We start from the raw sequence: 18,792 nt of genomic DNA, 5'->3' as shown, positions 1-18,792 counted from the left end.
CGTCCTAGACCGAGCCTCGCTCGCCTCGGGGCGTACTCGGCTTCTGGAGTTGGTCGACTACTACCAGAAGTTCATCTTTGACTTCAGCACGATCGTTGCTCACTTGCCACAATTGTTGCACAAGGCTGCCTTTACCTGAACGCGAGACTGTAGAGGCATTAGCGGCACTCAAGCGCGCCCTTTCGAAGGGGCTGGTCATGCAAATGCCAAACTTCGACCTACAGTTTGTCATCGACTGGACGCTTTAGGTGTGGGTTTCGGTGCTGTTCTCCGCCAGGGAATTGGTCCCTTGGCCTTCTTCAGCTGGCCCTTTGCCGCCTGTCATCACAACTCCACGGGAAGTCTATCTTTATTATCGTCGTCGATCACTTCTCTAAGTACGAGCACTTCATTGCCCTCAGCCACCCATACATAGCTGCCCTGGTCGCACATGTCTTCTTCCAGGTCGTTGTTCGTCTACACGTCTTCCCCACCTCCATCGGTAGCGACCATGGCCCAGTCTTCACCAGTCACATGTGGCGTGACCTTCAAGATGGCCGACGTCGAGCTTCGCTTGAGCACGAGGTTCCACCCTCAGACAAACGGCTAGTCAGAAGTCGTCAACAAGGTGATCACCATGTACAACTGTTGCGCCTTGGGGAACCGTCCACGTGCCTGGGTTGACTGGCTTGCTTAGACAGAGTATTGCTATAATACTTTGTTCCACATGGCGCTTCACACCACACCCTTCTAGGTGGTGTACGACCGACCTCGATGTCGATTCTTCTGCCCGTCGCAGGGGCAACTCAAATGGAGGTGGTGCGATGCCTTCCTCACGGAGATTCGTGAGTGTCTTCTCCAGCTCCAACAATATGTTAAGTGATACTGCGACAACCACCATCGTGAGCTTGAGTTTGTGGTGGGTTCGTCTGCTCATCGACAGACGCAATCACTGGAGTCTCGGTCTATTATGGCGTGGCTGGGAGTGGCGGCGGCGCACCCAAGTTGCGCAGGGCGTAGCCGCTGGTAGAGGTGGGGTGAGGTTTTTCCTCTCGGCTCCCTATGTTGCTGGTAGGGAATAGAAGCTATATGAATTACTGCTTGATTTCATCCCTTTTGCCATGCGGCTTACATAGACCTTGATCTAACAAATCTTCCTAAAATCTCTCCTAAAAACTCTCTTTCTTATCTTATTTGCTAACAACTCTATCCTTATCTATTTGCTAAGGACTCTAACAAACTCTATATGGCCGATCAAATCTTGTTCGGCTCATTATGTGGGTGACCGCGCCCTCCATCTTGGCGCTGGTCTGGCCTGCGTTGTGCAAACGTCCGGCCCCACATGACACGGTCCAAGGGTAAGCTCAGGCCATACTATGCTGGTCCCTTCCAGGTGCTGGAGCATGTCAGGCATGTGGTCTATCGTCTTTAGCTTCTAGCTGGCGCTCGTGTCCACGATGTCTTCAACGTGGGGCTGCTCAAGCTGTTCTGTGGGACCCTTGACGACTCTGCTGCCCATGCAACCCATACAGGATGGTCGACTACTGCCTGAACTGGAGCATGCGTTGCATGCCCAACTACGCCAGGGTGCCTGGCATGTTCTCGTTCAGTGGCGTGGCCTACCTAGTGACGACACCACTTGGGAGCTGCTTTAGCAGTTCAAGGTCAAGGATCTCTACCCCCGACATCCAGCTTGTGACAAGCTGTTCGTAGAGGTGGGAAGAGATGTAATGACCGGTGTCACCATAGACGTTGTGACCGCCACACGACAATTAGGAACGAAATGCCAAAGAATTTACTTAGATTGTTTACATTGTTTTCATAAAATAGGATTATGATCGATTCTTGATTAGGCAGTTTCCATGAGGGCTATCTCAGCGAGTCAGCTCCTTTGATGTTATCGTACTTGAGTCCTGGGCAGGGATATGGCTCAGGAAACATTTATGGATGATGAAGGATTACCATATTTCCAAGACTCAACACTTTAGAGTGTCATGCCCCAAATAAGAAACTTTGTGGTGGCATATCTTTAAACCTGTCACTTGTGGCATACAACTAAATAACCCAATACTTATTTGTCTTCCTTCACCTCTAAGGATATTGCTGAATTATTTCAATCTGTCTGGCATATTTTTGGTGTCTTTACTGTCTAAAGTTTGTCGTTAACCATTTAAAAATAATTCTGAAGAAAAAAGAGACAATTATGGATCGTTAATATATGCATATTTTTTGCAAACAAAACATATTATTTGCTAACTTTCTGTGTTAGACTGTATATCTCATGCTTTTGTTGCCGACACACACAGGTGACGTGTCTGATTCAACTGATCCCATTCGAGATGAGGCTTCATTATTGATTAGTGAAGAGATAGACAGAAAACTGATATCTATCATTGAAGATTCTTTTTCAACTGCATCTTCTGTAAAAGCGGTTGGTTTATGAAACTAGTACTAATTTGGTGCAGCAACTCAGCAAGTAACATTGCATGCATTTTTCTTTTGCACCTTATAAGCCTCAAGTTCCTAGTTACTCCTTATTTACCATGCTTAGCATTCTGTACTCTCAAATCTATTTACTGGCAATACTGATAGCTAACATATGTTGAAAATTATACAATTAGATTTGTGTTCAAATAATTTCACAGGATTATACTTTTGGTATATATTTTTGATATATTACAACAAGAATTGTAGTCGAAGTTTTGTTCTGGAGACAGTGCTGATTTCTGAAAGTGAAATGCCACTTATTTGTGGCTTGGAGCAAGTGATTTTGTATTGATTGTTGCTTTGCTCTTGATTCTTCCTGGATTTGTTTGAATGTAGTTGTCCGTTCAAGGATAGAGGACACATTTTGTGTTGACTAGATGTTGAAGGTTTGATTTTGACCATTGTTTTCTAATGGATTATAGCTATGGTACAATTACAGTGCTCATTTTCAAATATGATTCTAGTTAAATATATTTATACAGTGGCGCCTCTATCTCTCTCTCCCCCCTCATGCTCACATCTGTTGCTGCTGCTGTGGCGCCTCTCCTTCTGTCCTCCCTGCCTCTTCCTCTCCCTTCACCTTCCTCCCAGGCTGGCAAAACGTTCCCTTCCAGCTCCCTCTCCACTCTATGCAGATCAAAAGCTGCTGGGCTGTTGTTGCCCCTCTCCCTGATGCTGCAGTTGGCTGGTGAGTAGAGCTGCCATGGCCATGGGAGCCGATGGGGATGGGGACAGAGATAGGAGCTTGGCTTTCACTGAATTCTGCTAGTCCACTTCTAGTTCTTCCTCTTTGTTCTCCCTCCCCTCCTCTGTTGTTTTGCTGGATTTTGTTCGTGGCGACGAGGATGCATAGGATTTTTATCGCCTGGACACCTCGGCGATGCCTTGAAAACCATGGGTGCCTGGTTTAAGCCTAACATTACCTAACGTCAATCTGGCTAGATTGGGCTAGAAAATGTTTGAAAAGTTGGCATCTAGAATTTGGGGCTGTTCAGTCCCTGTACACTCTGGTGACTTTTTGAGGAGCTAAGAAGGATTCAACTTCAAGTGTCTCTTATATGTTGGTGTTATTAGGGGTACTTGAGGTGCTGCAATGATGGGTGGTTTTGGTATCGTTTCTATTCTGTGTTTGCCCTTTGTGCCATTGCAATATATCTATCCACTTAGATTGACTTTTTTCCCAACTAGCATTTATATTTTATTAAACACGCAGGAGAGCTGCATGCCTCTATTAGAAATAGAAATTAACAGTTATATTAACTTAGCAAGGGCGTACTGACATATTTTTGCATGGTTTTGCACTCAGCTAAGCATTTGAACTTATGTGGTGGACCTATCTATTCTAATTCACATTTTGCTTGTAGATTTGCAGTGCACCTTCCAGTTTTGAAGGCTGTTTTGTGGTCATAAGGCCATAATGTCCTTGTTAAACTTTATAAGCATCAAACCTTCCTGCAAGGGCATGATGTACTACAAGCAATTGCATTTTCCCCCTTGGCATCCTTCTTATATTTTCTGGCAAATTTCTCTGGTGTTAGAACTTACATGGTGTGACATTATTTTGCAGGAAGCGGAATTTACAATTTCTAGTCTGGAAGAAACTTTGATTGAAGTTAACTTGATTCTTGACATATTGTTTCTTACTTTTTATGATAACTTCTCAAGATGTAATGGTAGACAGTGGATAACTTTGTGTTCAATTTTTAAGGTTAGTGTTTTTTTCTTGGACTTGAAATTAAATTTCTACTTCTTTTCACTTGATATAAAAAATGATTTTGCGAGTGTTGTTCTTTTAGGACATTCTATGTGGTTCTTATGGTGTCGGGAAATTTGTTGCATCTGTTGAGGCAAAGAATTCATTTCATTATGCTAAAGCTCAGCTACTTCTCATCCTTATTGAAACTTTGGACTTTGAGAATCTCCTCCGGATGATTCATGATGAAGTTCCTCTGAGGTCTCATCTACTTTCTGATTTAATCCAGTGGCATGTTTCTGCACTGGAGTACATGACATATCCATAGCCTTTCATTTTAATCTGATATTTTGTTTTTGTCCCAGTGGAGGGTGTTCTGCATTTTCTGTCGGTGATATTCTGGAGATGGATGTTGAAATATCAAAATTGCCTGAATTTTCATTGGTAGAATCAGGACCACTTATACTGGCTTGGGCAGTTTTCCTTTGCCTAGTTCTGTCTCTTCCAGAAAGTAACACCAACTTGGTAATGATGATATTCTGCACTACACTTTTATGATGTTATTAGACAAGTACGATACCTCTTATTACCCTTAATGGTCCCAGGAAATTGATCATACATCCTATGCCCGACGGGCCTTTGAGTTTGCGCCATTCAATTATTTACTAGGAGTTCTTTGTTCAAGCATCTTCAGGGAGTCAGATGTAAGTGTTATCCAATTGCTTATTGCTGATCATTGTTACAACTCTGAGTAGTCTTATTGAGTACTATATTTCTGTAATGTTATCGATTCTTGTTTAGCGTTAGTAATAATCCCTGCTGTTAGTGTAATCCATGCTGCTGTTAGTATTTTGTTAGTGAGTTAAGTCAATGACTCAAGGTCTCTACTGTTAGAATACCCGTTAGGTTTGGGGTTTTCCCTGTGTAATTACCCTCTCGCTCCCTTGTAATGGGCCTGACCCAACTATCCCAAGTCTATTAATACAACACCCAACCCTATTATAGGGTTAGGGTTTCCCATTCTAACTTGGTACCAGAGCTAGGTTTAGTTTTTTCCCCTCCCACCATCAACCCCAGCCGCTGGACGCCTAGCCGCTACTCTAATTGGCTGTCGGCCGTGGCCTCCCACCACCCTAGGCGCCGGGCGCCCTCTGCTTGGCCGCCAGCCGCGCTCCCCATCCCCACAGCCGACGACGTCTTACCTTGCCTCTAGCTTGGCCGTCACCTGGCGTCCCTGCTCGCGCTGCCGCAAGCTCGGGCCCACACGCCCGTCGTCTCCTGACGAGGCCACGCGCCTCTCCTGACGAGGCCACACCCCTCCTCCGCTCGGCGTGCTCCTAGTCCGGATCCACACCCAGGATCCCGCCTCCATCCCGACCACGTCGCGCGCTGACCTGCACCGCCTTGTCACAGGACGCCTGCGCCACATCTTCTCTGAGCGCGCCGCCAGTGCCCTCCTCCGCTACGAATCCCCACCCGCCCCTGGCCGCGTCACGCGTGCCACTGTTCGCCCAGCGTCGCGCCGCGCCGCTCCACGCCACAGTTCCGAGCACACTACGCCCGCTCAGTGCGCCTGCTACTCACATCGACCTTCGCCGGAGGTCCCTGCTCACCGCTGCGTCTTGCTGCGATTGCGACCGTTGCCGTCGTCTTGCTGTTCGTGCCTGCGTCCGCACGTTCTGTGCAGCGCGTCTGCTGCTTGACGCCTACCTTCACCATCGCTCGGAAGCCATCGTCGCTCGCCTCCATCGTCGATCCCGTTCCATGCAGCTGCTGCTCGCCTCCGTCGCTGGTCTTGTTCCATGCAGCTGCTGCTCGCCCCTGCTCCTAAGTGCGACGTCGTTCCCTCTATGGCGGTACCCATCCCGTACTCCTACGACAACACCACGTACGACCTACCCCCATCCGTCCTTGCCCCTACTCAGACTGCAGCACCCATGCCTTTCACTTCTCCCGTGGCCCTGGCGTCTCCGGCCCCGCCTTCGCACTGGCTGCTAGCACCCCTTACTTCCTGGCTTTGCCTTGTTCTGCTGGGATCACTATGCATGTCTTCCTTTACGACGACCAGCTTGTCTGGGGCACTTTCATGTCCTTCTATCCGGCCTGGAACCCTATTCTCCGGGACTGCGTCGAGCTCCACCCTCAGACAGGCCGTCACGTGCCTGGACCGCTTGTATTCCCACGCGCTGTGATTGCTTCCCTAGCGATCGAACCCTTGTTGTCTCCCTCCCCTCCTGGTGCCTATGTCGGGGCACCTCCTCTAGCCCTCTTCGCGCACACCATACCTTCGCCACCACCTCCCTCTCCCACCACTGATTGTGTGGTCGATTCTGTGCCTCCTTCCACACTACTCCTACCGCTAGCTCGTTATCTTACTCCCATCCTCCACACCCCTCCCATCCTCCCTCTATCGTTGTCGGCAATGGCTCCGCCCTCTTGGTCACCTCAGTAGGTGCATCGGTTCTTCCAGGACCGTTTCCCCTCAACGATGTCCTTGTTGCTTCCGGTCTGACACTCTGACTCACCCCCTTCTCTCGGTTCGTCGCTTCACTAGTGACAACCACTGTTATATGGAGTTCGATGCCTGGGGGCTCACCATACACCACCTCCCCACGCGTGCTGTGCTCGCTCGCTGTGACAGCTCCGACCCCCTCTACTCTCTTGACTTGACCTCCACTCCCCCCACCAGCGTAGCCTCATCCTATGCTCTTGCTACTACCACAACCTCCGTCGTTTGGCATTGTCGCCTCGGGCACCCTGGACTTGACGTTATGTCCAGCTTTCCAGTCGCCCAGACATCTCCTATACCCAGGGCTCCTCTACGCGCCTCTGTCATGCTTGTCAGCTCGGCCGTCACTCTTGTCTTCCTTTTTCCACTTCCACGTCCAGGGTTGTTCAGGCCTTTGATCTTGTCCATTGTGATCTTTGGACTTCTCCTGTCCTTAGCCTCTCTGGATACAAATACTACCTGGTCATTCTAGATGACTACTCCCATTTTCTTTGGACTTTCCCTCTTCGTCTGAAGTCCGACACGTTCACCACCCTCACCCAGTTCTTTGCCTGGGTCTCCACAATGGGACCACATGTCCAGGATTGTGTCCGCAAGAACGGAGCAACTAAGGTAGTTAGCTCATCCTCCCCACAAGAGGATATGTGGTAGCACGAAAAAGTTGCTCAAACCAACGTCAACAACAGGCAAGACCTTAATCAACTCAAGCGGTCTATGTCCACGCGACTCCATTTTCGTGACCCTACAACCCGCTCAAGCCTCGCATCATAATTAAGAACATTTTAAGTTCATCACTTAACATAAAAAGACTTTTTTGGAACATGATTGATAACCCTAAAAGAATTCCCATCCCATACCATGAGATACTAGCTTACTCTAAGCATTCTAAGCCATTATCAAAATTTTAGAGTAATTAACCCAACTAATCAAGTGACAAGGAAGGTAATACATTAGCATAGGTACCATAATAAGTAATCATAACTTATACCATTTGCAACCCATAAATATACACCATATCACATTTAACTTAAAATTTAGGTAATTGAAACATGCTTAGCTGCTTGCCTAGTGCTTCAGTTGGTTCCTTTAACACACTAGCTTCAGGCTCAGGCTCCTTGGGCTCGGTCTCTGGATTTTCACTCTTTAATTAATGAATGCATGCGTTAGAATTAAAGCATGTGTGCAAGTGCTCATGGGAATGATATGGTCATGAATGATGCAAGAACTTGCAAATAAACACCACATCAAACATCACATGAAAAGGGTACACCTATGCTAATGACGAATACAATTCTCATCACACATTTCCAGCTTCAAGGGGCAACATCATCCAAACATAATCACATAAGTTCGAATATAACAAGGTTGTGTTCACACAGCAAGGGGGCTATTTTCATGAAATAGATTATCTAGCTTGTTGCTAAGTATAGCTATTCTCCAATTCTTCTTATTTTTAATTACTTAGAAAGGAAGTAACTCGTAACATGGACTTTTTACTTAACAAATTACAAAAAAGTTATTTTTAAATGACTTTGCATTAAATGACTTGACAAACAAAATTGAGTTTGTATTTTTAGCATGCACCAATTATTTTCTACGCATCAAAACATTTCTTAAGCAATATAATACAAATAAATGCTCCAACAGTACACAAAATATTTTCTGTGTTCCAAAAATTCAGACTAGGTATTCTCAGTTACAAGAAAGACAACCAAATTGCCACTCATTTTATTCTATACATTAAATAAGGCAAACACTAGATAAATAAATAGAAATAATTTTTACATAGTAACATATGCCAAATTTATTTTTAAACAGAAAGTAAACATCACAGTAAGCCACTGAATAAATTTCATGATTTTTGGATTAAGCAAACTCAAGATGTTGCATTTCAAACATTTTCACATTTTCTGGAAATTGGAAAATAACCTTTCTTGGATTTTTCACCGGTTAAACCTTTTCTCACTCGCGCGTAGCACCTGACAGCCGGTGTCGAGGAAAAGGCGGTCCATTGGTGGTGGTGGGTGTACTTGCGGGCGCAACCCAGTTCGTGGGCGCGACGGTGTCGCGGCCAGAGTGCGCTTGACGCGTTCACCGCGCAACGCGCTGCTGACTAGGCGAGTGTTATGGCAGAGCAGAGGGGGATAAGGGTGGGGAAGCACACATACACACAAAAAAGCTCACCGATGCTTACCATGACAACGGGAAGCAGTGGCGGGGGTTCGCCGACGATGAAGTAGGGGCGACGGTGAAGCTCCACGTGGGCAACGACCTCTGGACGTTTGGGGAAGCTCGGCAGTGGCTCAGAGACGAAGACAGGGACGAGGGGAAGCTCTTTGAGCTCCCATCCGGACGGAGGAACAAACGACGACGACGGTCGGCGAGATAGAGCTCGACGATGGCTGAGCGAGGGAGGAGATGAGCTAGGGTTCGGACATGGCGGCTGCGGCCTTAAATAGGCGGGGCATGGACCGACAAGGCTGTTCGCACGACCAATGAGGCCCAATCGGCGACGAGGGCTGCCCCTTGTGTGCGGCGCTGACAAGGAGGGTGAAGAGACTGATGCGCGGGGCCCACTCGGCAGCAAGAGAAAAGAAGCGTGCGGGGGCGCTTGAATTTCCCAGGGGTGCGACCGAGAGACTGACATGTGGGCCCACCAGTCAGTGAGAGAAGAACTGGAATTTCGAATTTTCAAAATCTGCAGTGGATAGCTCCAAAAAATACAAATAAATACTTTTTGGAAAGCTAAAATATGAGGATCCCTCTATATTCTATATAGCCAGCACTGATCAAAATAATTATTAAAAAATTCAAACAAGTTCCTCTTTATGTAGATTGTGGTGCACAAGCGCTGCTGGACCACATATTGTCTTGCAAAACGTGGATTGCCACATCTAGTGTCGTCACTGTGACCAAGCTGGGGAGGCAATTGGTCACCTACTCACTAGCTGCTTGTTTCCTAGACAATTCGTCTGTTTGTTTCGGCTTTTTTCTGAGGAGCTTTTCTGAGAATCTAGCTGTGGAGAGAATCTGAAAGTGACTGATTTCTACAATCATGACGACTCGATCGATTCTGTGTTCACGTTAATTTTGGACGGTTTTCAATAAAGCGATTCTGACAAAAACGAGCTGAAAAGTTGGGTGTTTGGTAGTCCGCAGCAGCTTCTGGCAAAGCTGAAACAAACATGCCCGTTATCTCCTGCAACGATATGGCCTGCAAGCATTATGGCCTTTTGTGCAAGATGCACCATTCGAGGATCTGTGGTACAGAACCAATGAAGCAGCCAACGGCCAGCTACAACAAGGATCAATTCTCTCATTATTCTTGGGCTTGAACTCTTTGGTAGCATACACATTGCTGTGTTTTCAACAGCGTCGCAGCAAGCATGGCAAACACCTTGCTACTTCGAAAGAGGAGGCACAACTTTGGGTCATGGCTGGGGTGAAAAGAATCTCTTTTTGACATCCTCATCTCCTGGTATCCAGGTTGCTTATATGTCAATAATTTACAGAAAAATGCGTGAATCTAGCTTAAGAATCGCTCCGCCCCTCTTCTATGTGTGAATCAATCATTTACATTGGTGTGGGGTGTGTACTTGGGACACTTCCCCCTCTTCTATATAGCAGCTCTCCTGCATGATCGAGAAAAAGCCCAGGCAGGTGCCATCTTGACAGATGGTTGTGACACTGCCCACTGCAAATTTCACTCTCCACCTCTTGGGAAGCACCAAACAATTAAATAATTTGATTAAATTTTCTTAAGGAAGTTACATCTCAAGTCCAATCCACTTGAAGTTTTCATTTGATTGATGCTTTAATGGAGAAATTTTTAATGTGTTGGGAGGGATGCACTGTATCTTTTGTTAGTGCCCGTTTTGGCAGCGCTCCCTCCGCTCCGCTCCCCATGAGAATCAACGGAGCGCTGCCAAATAACCCCGCTCCGCGAGCTCCGCCCGATAAGTGCTCTCCCCGCTTCTCTTTTGCACTGTGGGATGGAGCGGGGGTTTCCGCTTTCCACTGTTCCGCCTCACCACGCTCTGCCTTCCTTGTTGGCCATCTCTTCCTTCCCGCCTCCGTGCCCCCTCTTTGTTTTGGTGCATCCTTTATGGGTCTTCACCGCACCCTTCTGTGCTTCGCCACATCCTCCCTGGCCTTCACTGCACCATTCTCCGCTGGGCAGCTTCTCTTCATTGCCGAGCTTGCTGAGACCTGACCTGTTGTCACCAGGACTGATGCTGCCAAGCTTGCTGAGACTGTGCCCGCTGTAATCGTCCTCCTCACAAGTCGCACCACTACAGCTTGCCCTCTTCCTTTTCTGGGTTGGGAGTGGGAGCTGTTGAGAGAGCTCCAGGACACGGCACTGGTTGCAGTGGGGAGCAGGTGGGAGTGGGTTGGGAGCTCTGCCAAACTGGCCCATAATATATTTGGATTGTTGTGGATAATAGACCATTTTAATTCTGGACAACTAAGAAATGTCCTACGTGCCATTTCTACTCAATTCAAGGGATGTCAAGACTGGTAGCTTGCACCATGAAAATGGATTGATTTGACAATTCATGTTGAGCTGTTAACACATTTTTTCGCTTCTGTTCCAGAATGGAAAAGTATGTTGTAGATGTTTTATGCACCCATTATGAAGTCTATGTTGATTCTATGAAATACATTGCAGATCTATTTATTAAGTAGCAGATCATTTAATTAAGTCTGTAGCAGACCATTTAATTAAGTCAAAGCTTAATTTCAGGGTCCTGTTTCTGGTTATCGGGGTATATTGCGGACATTCATTTCAGCATTCATCGCTTCATATGAGGTATCTTATCAGGTAAATGCAAATCTATTGGTTAGTTACAGTCATGTTTAAATTAACTCTTGGTGAAGGTAATACTAAGGAGCTTAACCATAGTTGTTAAGGCGTCGCCTAGGCGGTAAGGCGCGCCGGCGACGTAAGGCGTCCTTCTCGCCTTATTCGCGGACCTAAGGCGTGTGGACGAGAGGTTACCGGAGGCTGGCAGCGTGGCGGCGTGGGCACGCACGGCGTCTCCCAGCGGCGCGGGCGTGCGCGGCGGGCTCCAGCGGCGCGACGTGGCAGGGCCAGTAGAGGAGAGAGGGAGAAGTGAGCACAGAGGGAGAGAGCGGTGAGAGAGGGAGAAGTGAGCACAGAGGGAGAGAGCGGTGAGAGAGGGAGAGAGGGGTGAGAGAGGCGGCTGGGAGCGGGAGGGAGTCGGCTGGGACTGGGAGATAGAGGGAGAGGGGGAGAGTGAAGAAATGGGCTAGTTGGGCTGGTTTGGGCTGATTGGGCTAGTCTTTTCCTTATCTTTATCCTTTTCTCTTTATTATTATTATTGTGCTAAATACTTTCTCAAATATCAATATTTTTCCTATTTTTAAATATATTTAAGGCGTCGCCTCGCCTTACGCTTTATTGCTTAAAAGTTAAAAAGGGGGTCACTCGCCTTACTGCTTTAACAACTATGAGCTTAACTGGTTAGTTGAATTATTTTCTGTGCAGAAAGAACACAGTTCCTTTGACATGATTTCGAGTATTTTATGTGAAGTTTATGATGGAGAGGTATTAATATGATTATTGTGATTATTGATGTGGAATAATTTATGCATGAAGACTACAGAATAATGATATTTTAATTGTCCAGGAATCTCTCTGTATGCAATTTTGGGATAAAGATAGCTTTGTTGATGGTCCTATCAGATCTGTTCTTCATATGCTGGAGGAGGAGTATCCTTTTCAGATATCTGAACTGATACGTTTCTTATCAGCAGTTTGCCATGGGACCTGGCCTGCTAATTGTGTGTATGTTTTCCTTTTTTCTTTCTTTATTTTTGGCACTACTGTGTCGGGATTGATGTTCCTTCCCCAATAGAAAATTTGTGTGCTTCCCATCTTGTGCTGCGTTGATTTCTTCTATGCTATTACTGTGATATGGTTTACTCAGACAAACATAACTTAAATATGGATGATGAATTTGGTATATTTGACAAGAGAACATTTATTATCTCATTTCAAATTCATAAATTGCTTTTGAGCGAGTACTGTTATTTTATTTTTTCTCTGGTCTCCAGTTTTTGGAATAGTGATGATGAGCATGAATTTGTAATTTCTTTATCGGTGGATGAAATATAAAAAACATTCAGAATTATTGATATTATTAGTACTTAGGCAGCAGTATACAGGCCATCTTGGTTTCCAAATTGCAACATGCAAAATGATCCTTACCAATGATTTCATTCTCTTACCAAGAATTTTATCTTAGCAAAATATAATTAACTGTTTTTGGTATTCAAGAGGTGCTGATGTGGTTGTGTAAATTTTTGTTTAAAAGCAATACAAAAAAGATCATGATATTCTTTGCCGCGTGATATAGTAATGTATTTCAATATTTTTGGGGCTTGTCACAGATATAATTATCTTGAGAGGATGAATGGAGTTACAACAATCTATACCATCCCTTGTGTTGCTGATGGTGTTGGTTATGGCCATCAAATTGAAAGTCATCATCCAGTCAGCATTCCTAGTATTGAAGGCATTACAATTCCACAAGGAACCCATGGCTACATTTTGAAAGTTCTTCAAGAGGATACCACATTAGTTCGCTGGGAGGTAGACTATCTTCTTTGTACTACCATACTATATGCTTGCATATTTCCACTGTTCCTCATTTGTTTCTAGACTCAGTTTCATGTGTTGCATCTTTACAACCTTCGTTTGATTTTGTGATTAGCCGCGTTGCGAGAGGGCGGGGCGAGTGTGGGCGGGAGGGAGCCGGGTTTGGGTGCGATGACTGTTAGAATATAATATAAGTGAATTGCCCACCCCTTCCTATCAACTTAAGCTTTTGAGTTGAACTGGTTGTTTCATACAACTTAATCTGGTATCAGAGCCAGAGATCATGAGTTCGAATCCTGGTTAGCACAATTAAAATAAAAATAATTGTTGTTCGCTCCTATTCTATGTCTGAGACCCAAGAGAGGCTCGACGTGAGGGGGAGTGTTAGAATATAATATAAGTGAATTGTTTACCCCTTTCTACCAGCTTAAGATTTTGGGTTGAACTGGTTGGTGCATGCAACGTAATAATGACGACGGCCCACGAGCGGGAGGGTGGAGAGGGGGAAGGGAGGGAGGGTTGGCAGGAGGTGGCCTCCATGGTCGGCCCCTAGTTAGGGGAGGAAGAGGGAGTGAGGAAGGTGGCTTGATACCAATTAGATTGGAAATCCTGACCCCAATTAGGTAGGCTTTTGTATATATATCAAGAGTAAATGGGCTGAGCATTAGCCCATTACAATAGAGACACACATTAATCCACTATAACTGATTATTATAAAAACAGTGTTTTCAAGTCGTCTGACTAATCGCAATTAGTCGGACTAGTCAATAGACTACAATGGTACAACCGACTAGTAAGGTGCCCATGCTAACAATACGACAAATCTAAAAGACAATAATTCTAATCGAAATGGAGTGAATGCACATGAAGAATCGTGCCAAAAGGAAAAACAGAAGCTAAGTTCTGCACATAATTTAGCTAGGCAGAACTAACCTTTGAAGTGTAGCTAGGTAGAGAGCCTCCACATAATTTAGCTGCCTCCTCATAAGGAAAAACAGAAGCTAAGACCTGCATCAAGGGTGAACATTTAAGACAACAGAATGGATGGTCTGTTATTCAAATATGCAGGTTCTTTGTCTACCTTGGCTCCTTCTGTGATTAGCTTTCTGGCTTCTCTTTCTCTACTATGATTCTTATCCTGTATTTGATCTGGTCGGATTACCCCTTTATGCTCGACAAAAGCTCTATAATGAATGACAAAACATAAAAGGAATGTGATCAGCAACTGGAATCTAATTAATAAAATAGTAGAAGTCAAAATGAGCTCAAGTGCCAACTGTTAGTAATGCATACCCAAATGAACTTTAATAACATGGTTGGATACTAAAAAGCAAGGTTTTAAAGTCGACAAGTCGACTCTAGTCGCCTGAGCACCGATAAGGTGACTAATCGCGATAAGTTGTCGATTTGCTCGATTAGTCGAGCCTAGTCGACTCCTAGTCGTCCACCTATAACAGAACCATATGTATTTATATATATATATATATAGATGTAGCAGCAGCATAGGTTCAAAATTCAAATGCAAGTCATAAGATTAATGCAGGACAACAGGACACTACATTGCAAATACCATTTTAGCGTAAAGGCAGGGTAGCATTAAAACAGTACAATTGCAGATCTATTAACAATATAACTGTAGCAGTATGCTTTCACTAAAAGTCATAAAAATGGCCGCGGCTGCAGAAGGCCGCCGCGTGCTGGAGGCTGGAGCAAAGGTGCCGCACACTGGAGGCTCGAGGAGAGGGCCTCTGCAGCAGCCACACGATGAAGGGGGGCAGTCACGCGATGGAGCAACGGACGCACAACAAGACGAAGGGAGAGGAGGGCGGCGGCACTGGAGAAGGGGGCAATGGAGCAAAGGCGGTGGCGCTGAGCAGGGAGCACACCGCACAGGTGGCAGCGACTACAGTGCTGCGTATCTAGGACTCTAGGTTTGGCAGAACAATGTATTTAGACCTTTAGAGATGGTGGGCCGACCCATATAAAAGAGACCGGATACTGGCCCAAAACAGACGAAATTAGTTGGTCATGACCCTCGTCGGACGACTAATCGCGATTAGTCAGTGACTAGGACGACTAATCTCTTCCTAGTCACCCTAGTCGAGTCGAAGACCCTGATCGAGCTTGCTCTAGCGATAAGGCTGACTAATCGCGATTAGTCGGACGACTTTAAAACCTTGCTAAACCATACCCATCAGGAAAATGGTAACCACTCCCAGATTCCAAATGAGAGAGGCCTACATTGCTCGTACAGATGTCCAACAAATGGCCTGCAGAATGTAGTCTGCAGCATTACATGGATAGAATAATGAGAAGTACACCTTATACATTTAGAAATCATAGAGAGCAGATAAAAACTGAGTGATAAAATGATGTGAAATGCTCATCAAATTGACATTATGTGAGCTGATACAATATCACCTCTTCCTTCTATATGGCATGACAAGATTGGGTTAAGGCCCACGCTGAGGTAATTGAAACATGCTTCGATTCATTCTGACTTATTTCTACAGTTTGGTAAGTTAGCTTAGATGGAAATCTTTAGCCTAGAAGCTGGGCTAGAGATTTGGCAGTCCAATTCATGGCTCCACCACTGGTATTCCTTGTGGAAATACAAAGTAAGCACAACCATGGATCACCTGGACTGTCAGCTATGAATTGACCTGATGATATGATTATATAATTCATGGTGTTTCCGAAGCCATGATATGATTATATAATCTGGACTATCAGCTATGAATCTGGACTATCAGCTATGAATTGACCTGATAGTCCAGATAATCTGGACTGTCAGCTATATCATCAGATATGATTATATAATTCATGGTGTTTCCCAAGCCATGATATGATATTCATGGTTCATCTGGACTGTCAACCATGAATTGACCTGATGATAAGCACAACCATGGATCATCTCACGTTAAGCATCTTAACTAATTGACCTGATTGCAAATGGGCCTTGAGATCTTCCTCCTCTTCTGGTCTGCACACACAATAAATCAACAAATAGCAGATTGGTCAGCTCATAAGTACCAGACAGGGAGCGAAAATCTGTTCCGATCAAACCAGTGGGGAGAAAAATATACCTCTTTGCGGCAGCGATGCGGTCGTAGCGCTTGGGCCAGTTGCTACACACCAAGAAATTTTGTAAACCTAAGCGTGAGGAATCTCATGTCAGAGACCACAAAAGTTGTTTTTTCAACAATGTAAACTGGAGATTAAACCCCGCTACAGTAAGAAATTGATGCAAAATAACTGAATTTATCACCTGGATTCCACCCTGCTCAAGTTCCTGGCCTGGCGCCAGGTCCCCGTGCCACGAAACATCGATGTCTTGCTCGTCGAGCAGGAGATCATCGGTGATGACCGCTCAGCCTTCGTGGTCGTGGTCGCTGCCGATGAGGAGCTCACCACCCTCCAGGCCGAACATGCGGGACTTGAGGCTCTAATGATGCTGATGACAACGAGCAGTTTTTTTATTTGGTAGAGAACAACATTTTTCCACTTTAATTGAGCAATTGACTAGGTTGTGCTCCAGTAGATGACAAAGGTGTTCTAATGTTACTTGACAAGGGGGATCAACAGATGATAATAGTAAAATAAGGGAACCAGAATATAAAATAACAAAGTTTTTTCTTTCGAATTACGCAAGAGAGCCGCGTCCCATTTCATTAAAATAGAGAACAGAGTACAATGGGCTGTAACAGAGAAGCCCATCCTGAGTACAAAAAACCACTCACACCCACATTCCCTAGGAAGGTAACAGTCAAAAAACATCTCACAAACAGAAATAGAAAACTTGACCAAGGACTACAAGAACCTAAGATGCTGTGATCAATGATTTCACCAGCGAGTATCGATGCCCCGGCCAAACACTACACTCAACGGCTTGGAGGAGCCCATGCATGTTAGTTTGAATCTAATAAAAACACAGGAATTCTTATGCTTCCAAACTTCCCAAGCCATGATATGATTATATAATTCAAACCCTTGTGGAACTCTTTGGGAGAGCTCCTGTTGGTGTCCCACCAGGTAGATAAGTGCCACACCGCTGCAGTAGGTGCAACAGCAGCCAGGACCAAACTCTGCAGGACCAGAGACCAAATTTGCCGAGTGAAAACACAGGGAAGCAGAATGTGATTGATTGTCTCCTTGGCTTGATCACAAAAGGGGCAGGCAATTGGGTGAGGTGGGCCACCCTTTGCAAGGTGATCCGCCATCCAACACCTGATGTTAATGGCCAACCAGATGAAAAAATGTAGCTCTAAGGGGCCCAACTTGTCTGAATCCTCCACCATGGGGCAAATTTTATGGTGGCAAAGATTTGCTGGTACATGTGCCAGATCATGCCAGCTTCCAGTGGTGATGATCCTGAATATCTTGTTGTAGGACAAAACCATCCGACTGAAGGGCTTCATATGCTAAATGAATAAGCCGTATCCGAATGCGGACATTCAATATCCATACCGTATCTGTATACTCAAAAAAAGAGCTAGCCTGGTGCAGCGGTGAGAGCGGTCTCACTGACTCACTAGGTCGCGGGTTTAGATCTGCACTTGCGAGGGGAAGGTTTGCGTCGATCTATCCCTTTCCCAGAACCAACCCACTCATGTGGGAGCCTCCAGCACTGGGTCTGCCCTTTTTTAAGAAGGGCAGGCCTGGTGCAATGGTGAGAACTGTCTTACCGAGTCACCAGGTTGTTATGGTTAGAATCCAACCATTTTTTAAGAAACTCACTGTTTTAATTTCTTTAGGGTTTCATGGTATACGGTTAATCATCTATTGGTGCTTGTGTTTTCACCAAGCAATTCTGGTTTGAGTTTCTCAAAGATGGTGGTTTACAGGAGTTCTGTCCGCTGCAGGATGGTCTCTCTTTTGAATCTTGGTGGAGGAGCAGCAGTTCTAGAATGCCTCTGATCAGATGAAAAAATGTTTCAACTCATTGGTGATCTTAGGTGCCTGTGTTGTATGGAAGCATAGGAATAAGTGTGTTTTTTATGGATGCAGTCCTAGTTTAGCTATCGCCCTACGGGTGGCAAGGGAGGAGGCTTTGTATTGGTCCTTAGCAGGAGCAAAAGCCCTGTCCTTCCTCCAGGTTGGAGAGCTGTTTGTATAACAGAGCTCTAGGTCGTCGTTTCCATTTTTTGTAGCCAGTGAACAGTCAGTCCTCTTTGTAATCCTAGGTTGGGTATGTGAGTGCTGCTGTACCAGGGATCTTTTCCCTTTCCCCCTCTCTTCTTAATATATTAGTGCGCAGCTCTCCTGCGTATTCGAGGAAAAAATGGTATAGGGTTGCACAGCTCTCTTGCGTATTCGAGAAAAAAATGGTATAGGGTTCTTTAAATCGAACCATTTCAGACTGGCGTAAATTAAGTTTTCCTGGTTGAGTCATAATTCAAGTTTAGTCTTGATAAAGATGCTATGCATTCCATAGATGTAGATAATCAACCAGAGCTCCCAAGGTCAGGGCGCCTTTGATGTCAGGAACCCATCTTCTATTAG

At 45.4% G+C, this 18,792-nt stretch overlaps 1 protein-coding gene across 4 annotated transcripts in view; it reads left to right on the top strand.

The window, feature by feature from the left end:
• LOC100279122 (uncharacterized) overlaps positions 1 to 18,792 on the top strand; it is an 83,825-nt gene that overhangs the window by 32,183 nt on the left and 32,850 nt on the right. For all 4 annotated transcript variants that reach the window (XM_023301906.2, XM_023301905.2, XM_023301903.2 and 1 more), the window contains exons 5-13: positions 2,286 to 2,410; positions 4,034 to 4,174; positions 4,263 to 4,420; positions 4,525 to 4,684; positions 4,765 to 4,863; positions 11,413 to 11,490; positions 12,178 to 12,237; positions 12,320 to 12,477; positions 13,083 to 13,284. In XM_023301906.2, the coding sequence (XP_023157674.1) occupies positions 2,286 to 2,410; positions 4,034 to 4,174; positions 4,263 to 4,420; positions 4,525 to 4,684; positions 4,765 to 4,863; positions 11,413 to 11,490; positions 12,178 to 12,237; positions 12,320 to 12,477; positions 13,083 to 13,284 (1,181 nt within the window). The remainder of the gene's footprint in view (positions 1 to 2,285; positions 2,411 to 4,033; positions 4,175 to 4,262; positions 4,421 to 4,524; positions 4,685 to 4,764; positions 4,864 to 11,412; positions 11,491 to 12,177; positions 12,238 to 12,319; positions 12,478 to 13,082; positions 13,285 to 18,792) is intronic.

This window comes from Zea mays, chromosome 1 (genome assembly GCF_902167145.1).
Source record: "Zea mays cultivar B73 chromosome 1, Zm-B73-REFERENCE-NAM-5.0, whole genome shotgun sequence".
Classification (NCBI taxonomy): Eukaryota; Viridiplantae; Streptophyta; class Magnoliopsida; order Poales; family Poaceae; genus Zea; species Zea mays.
This window is presented reverse-complemented; position numbering and strand designations above follow the sequence as displayed.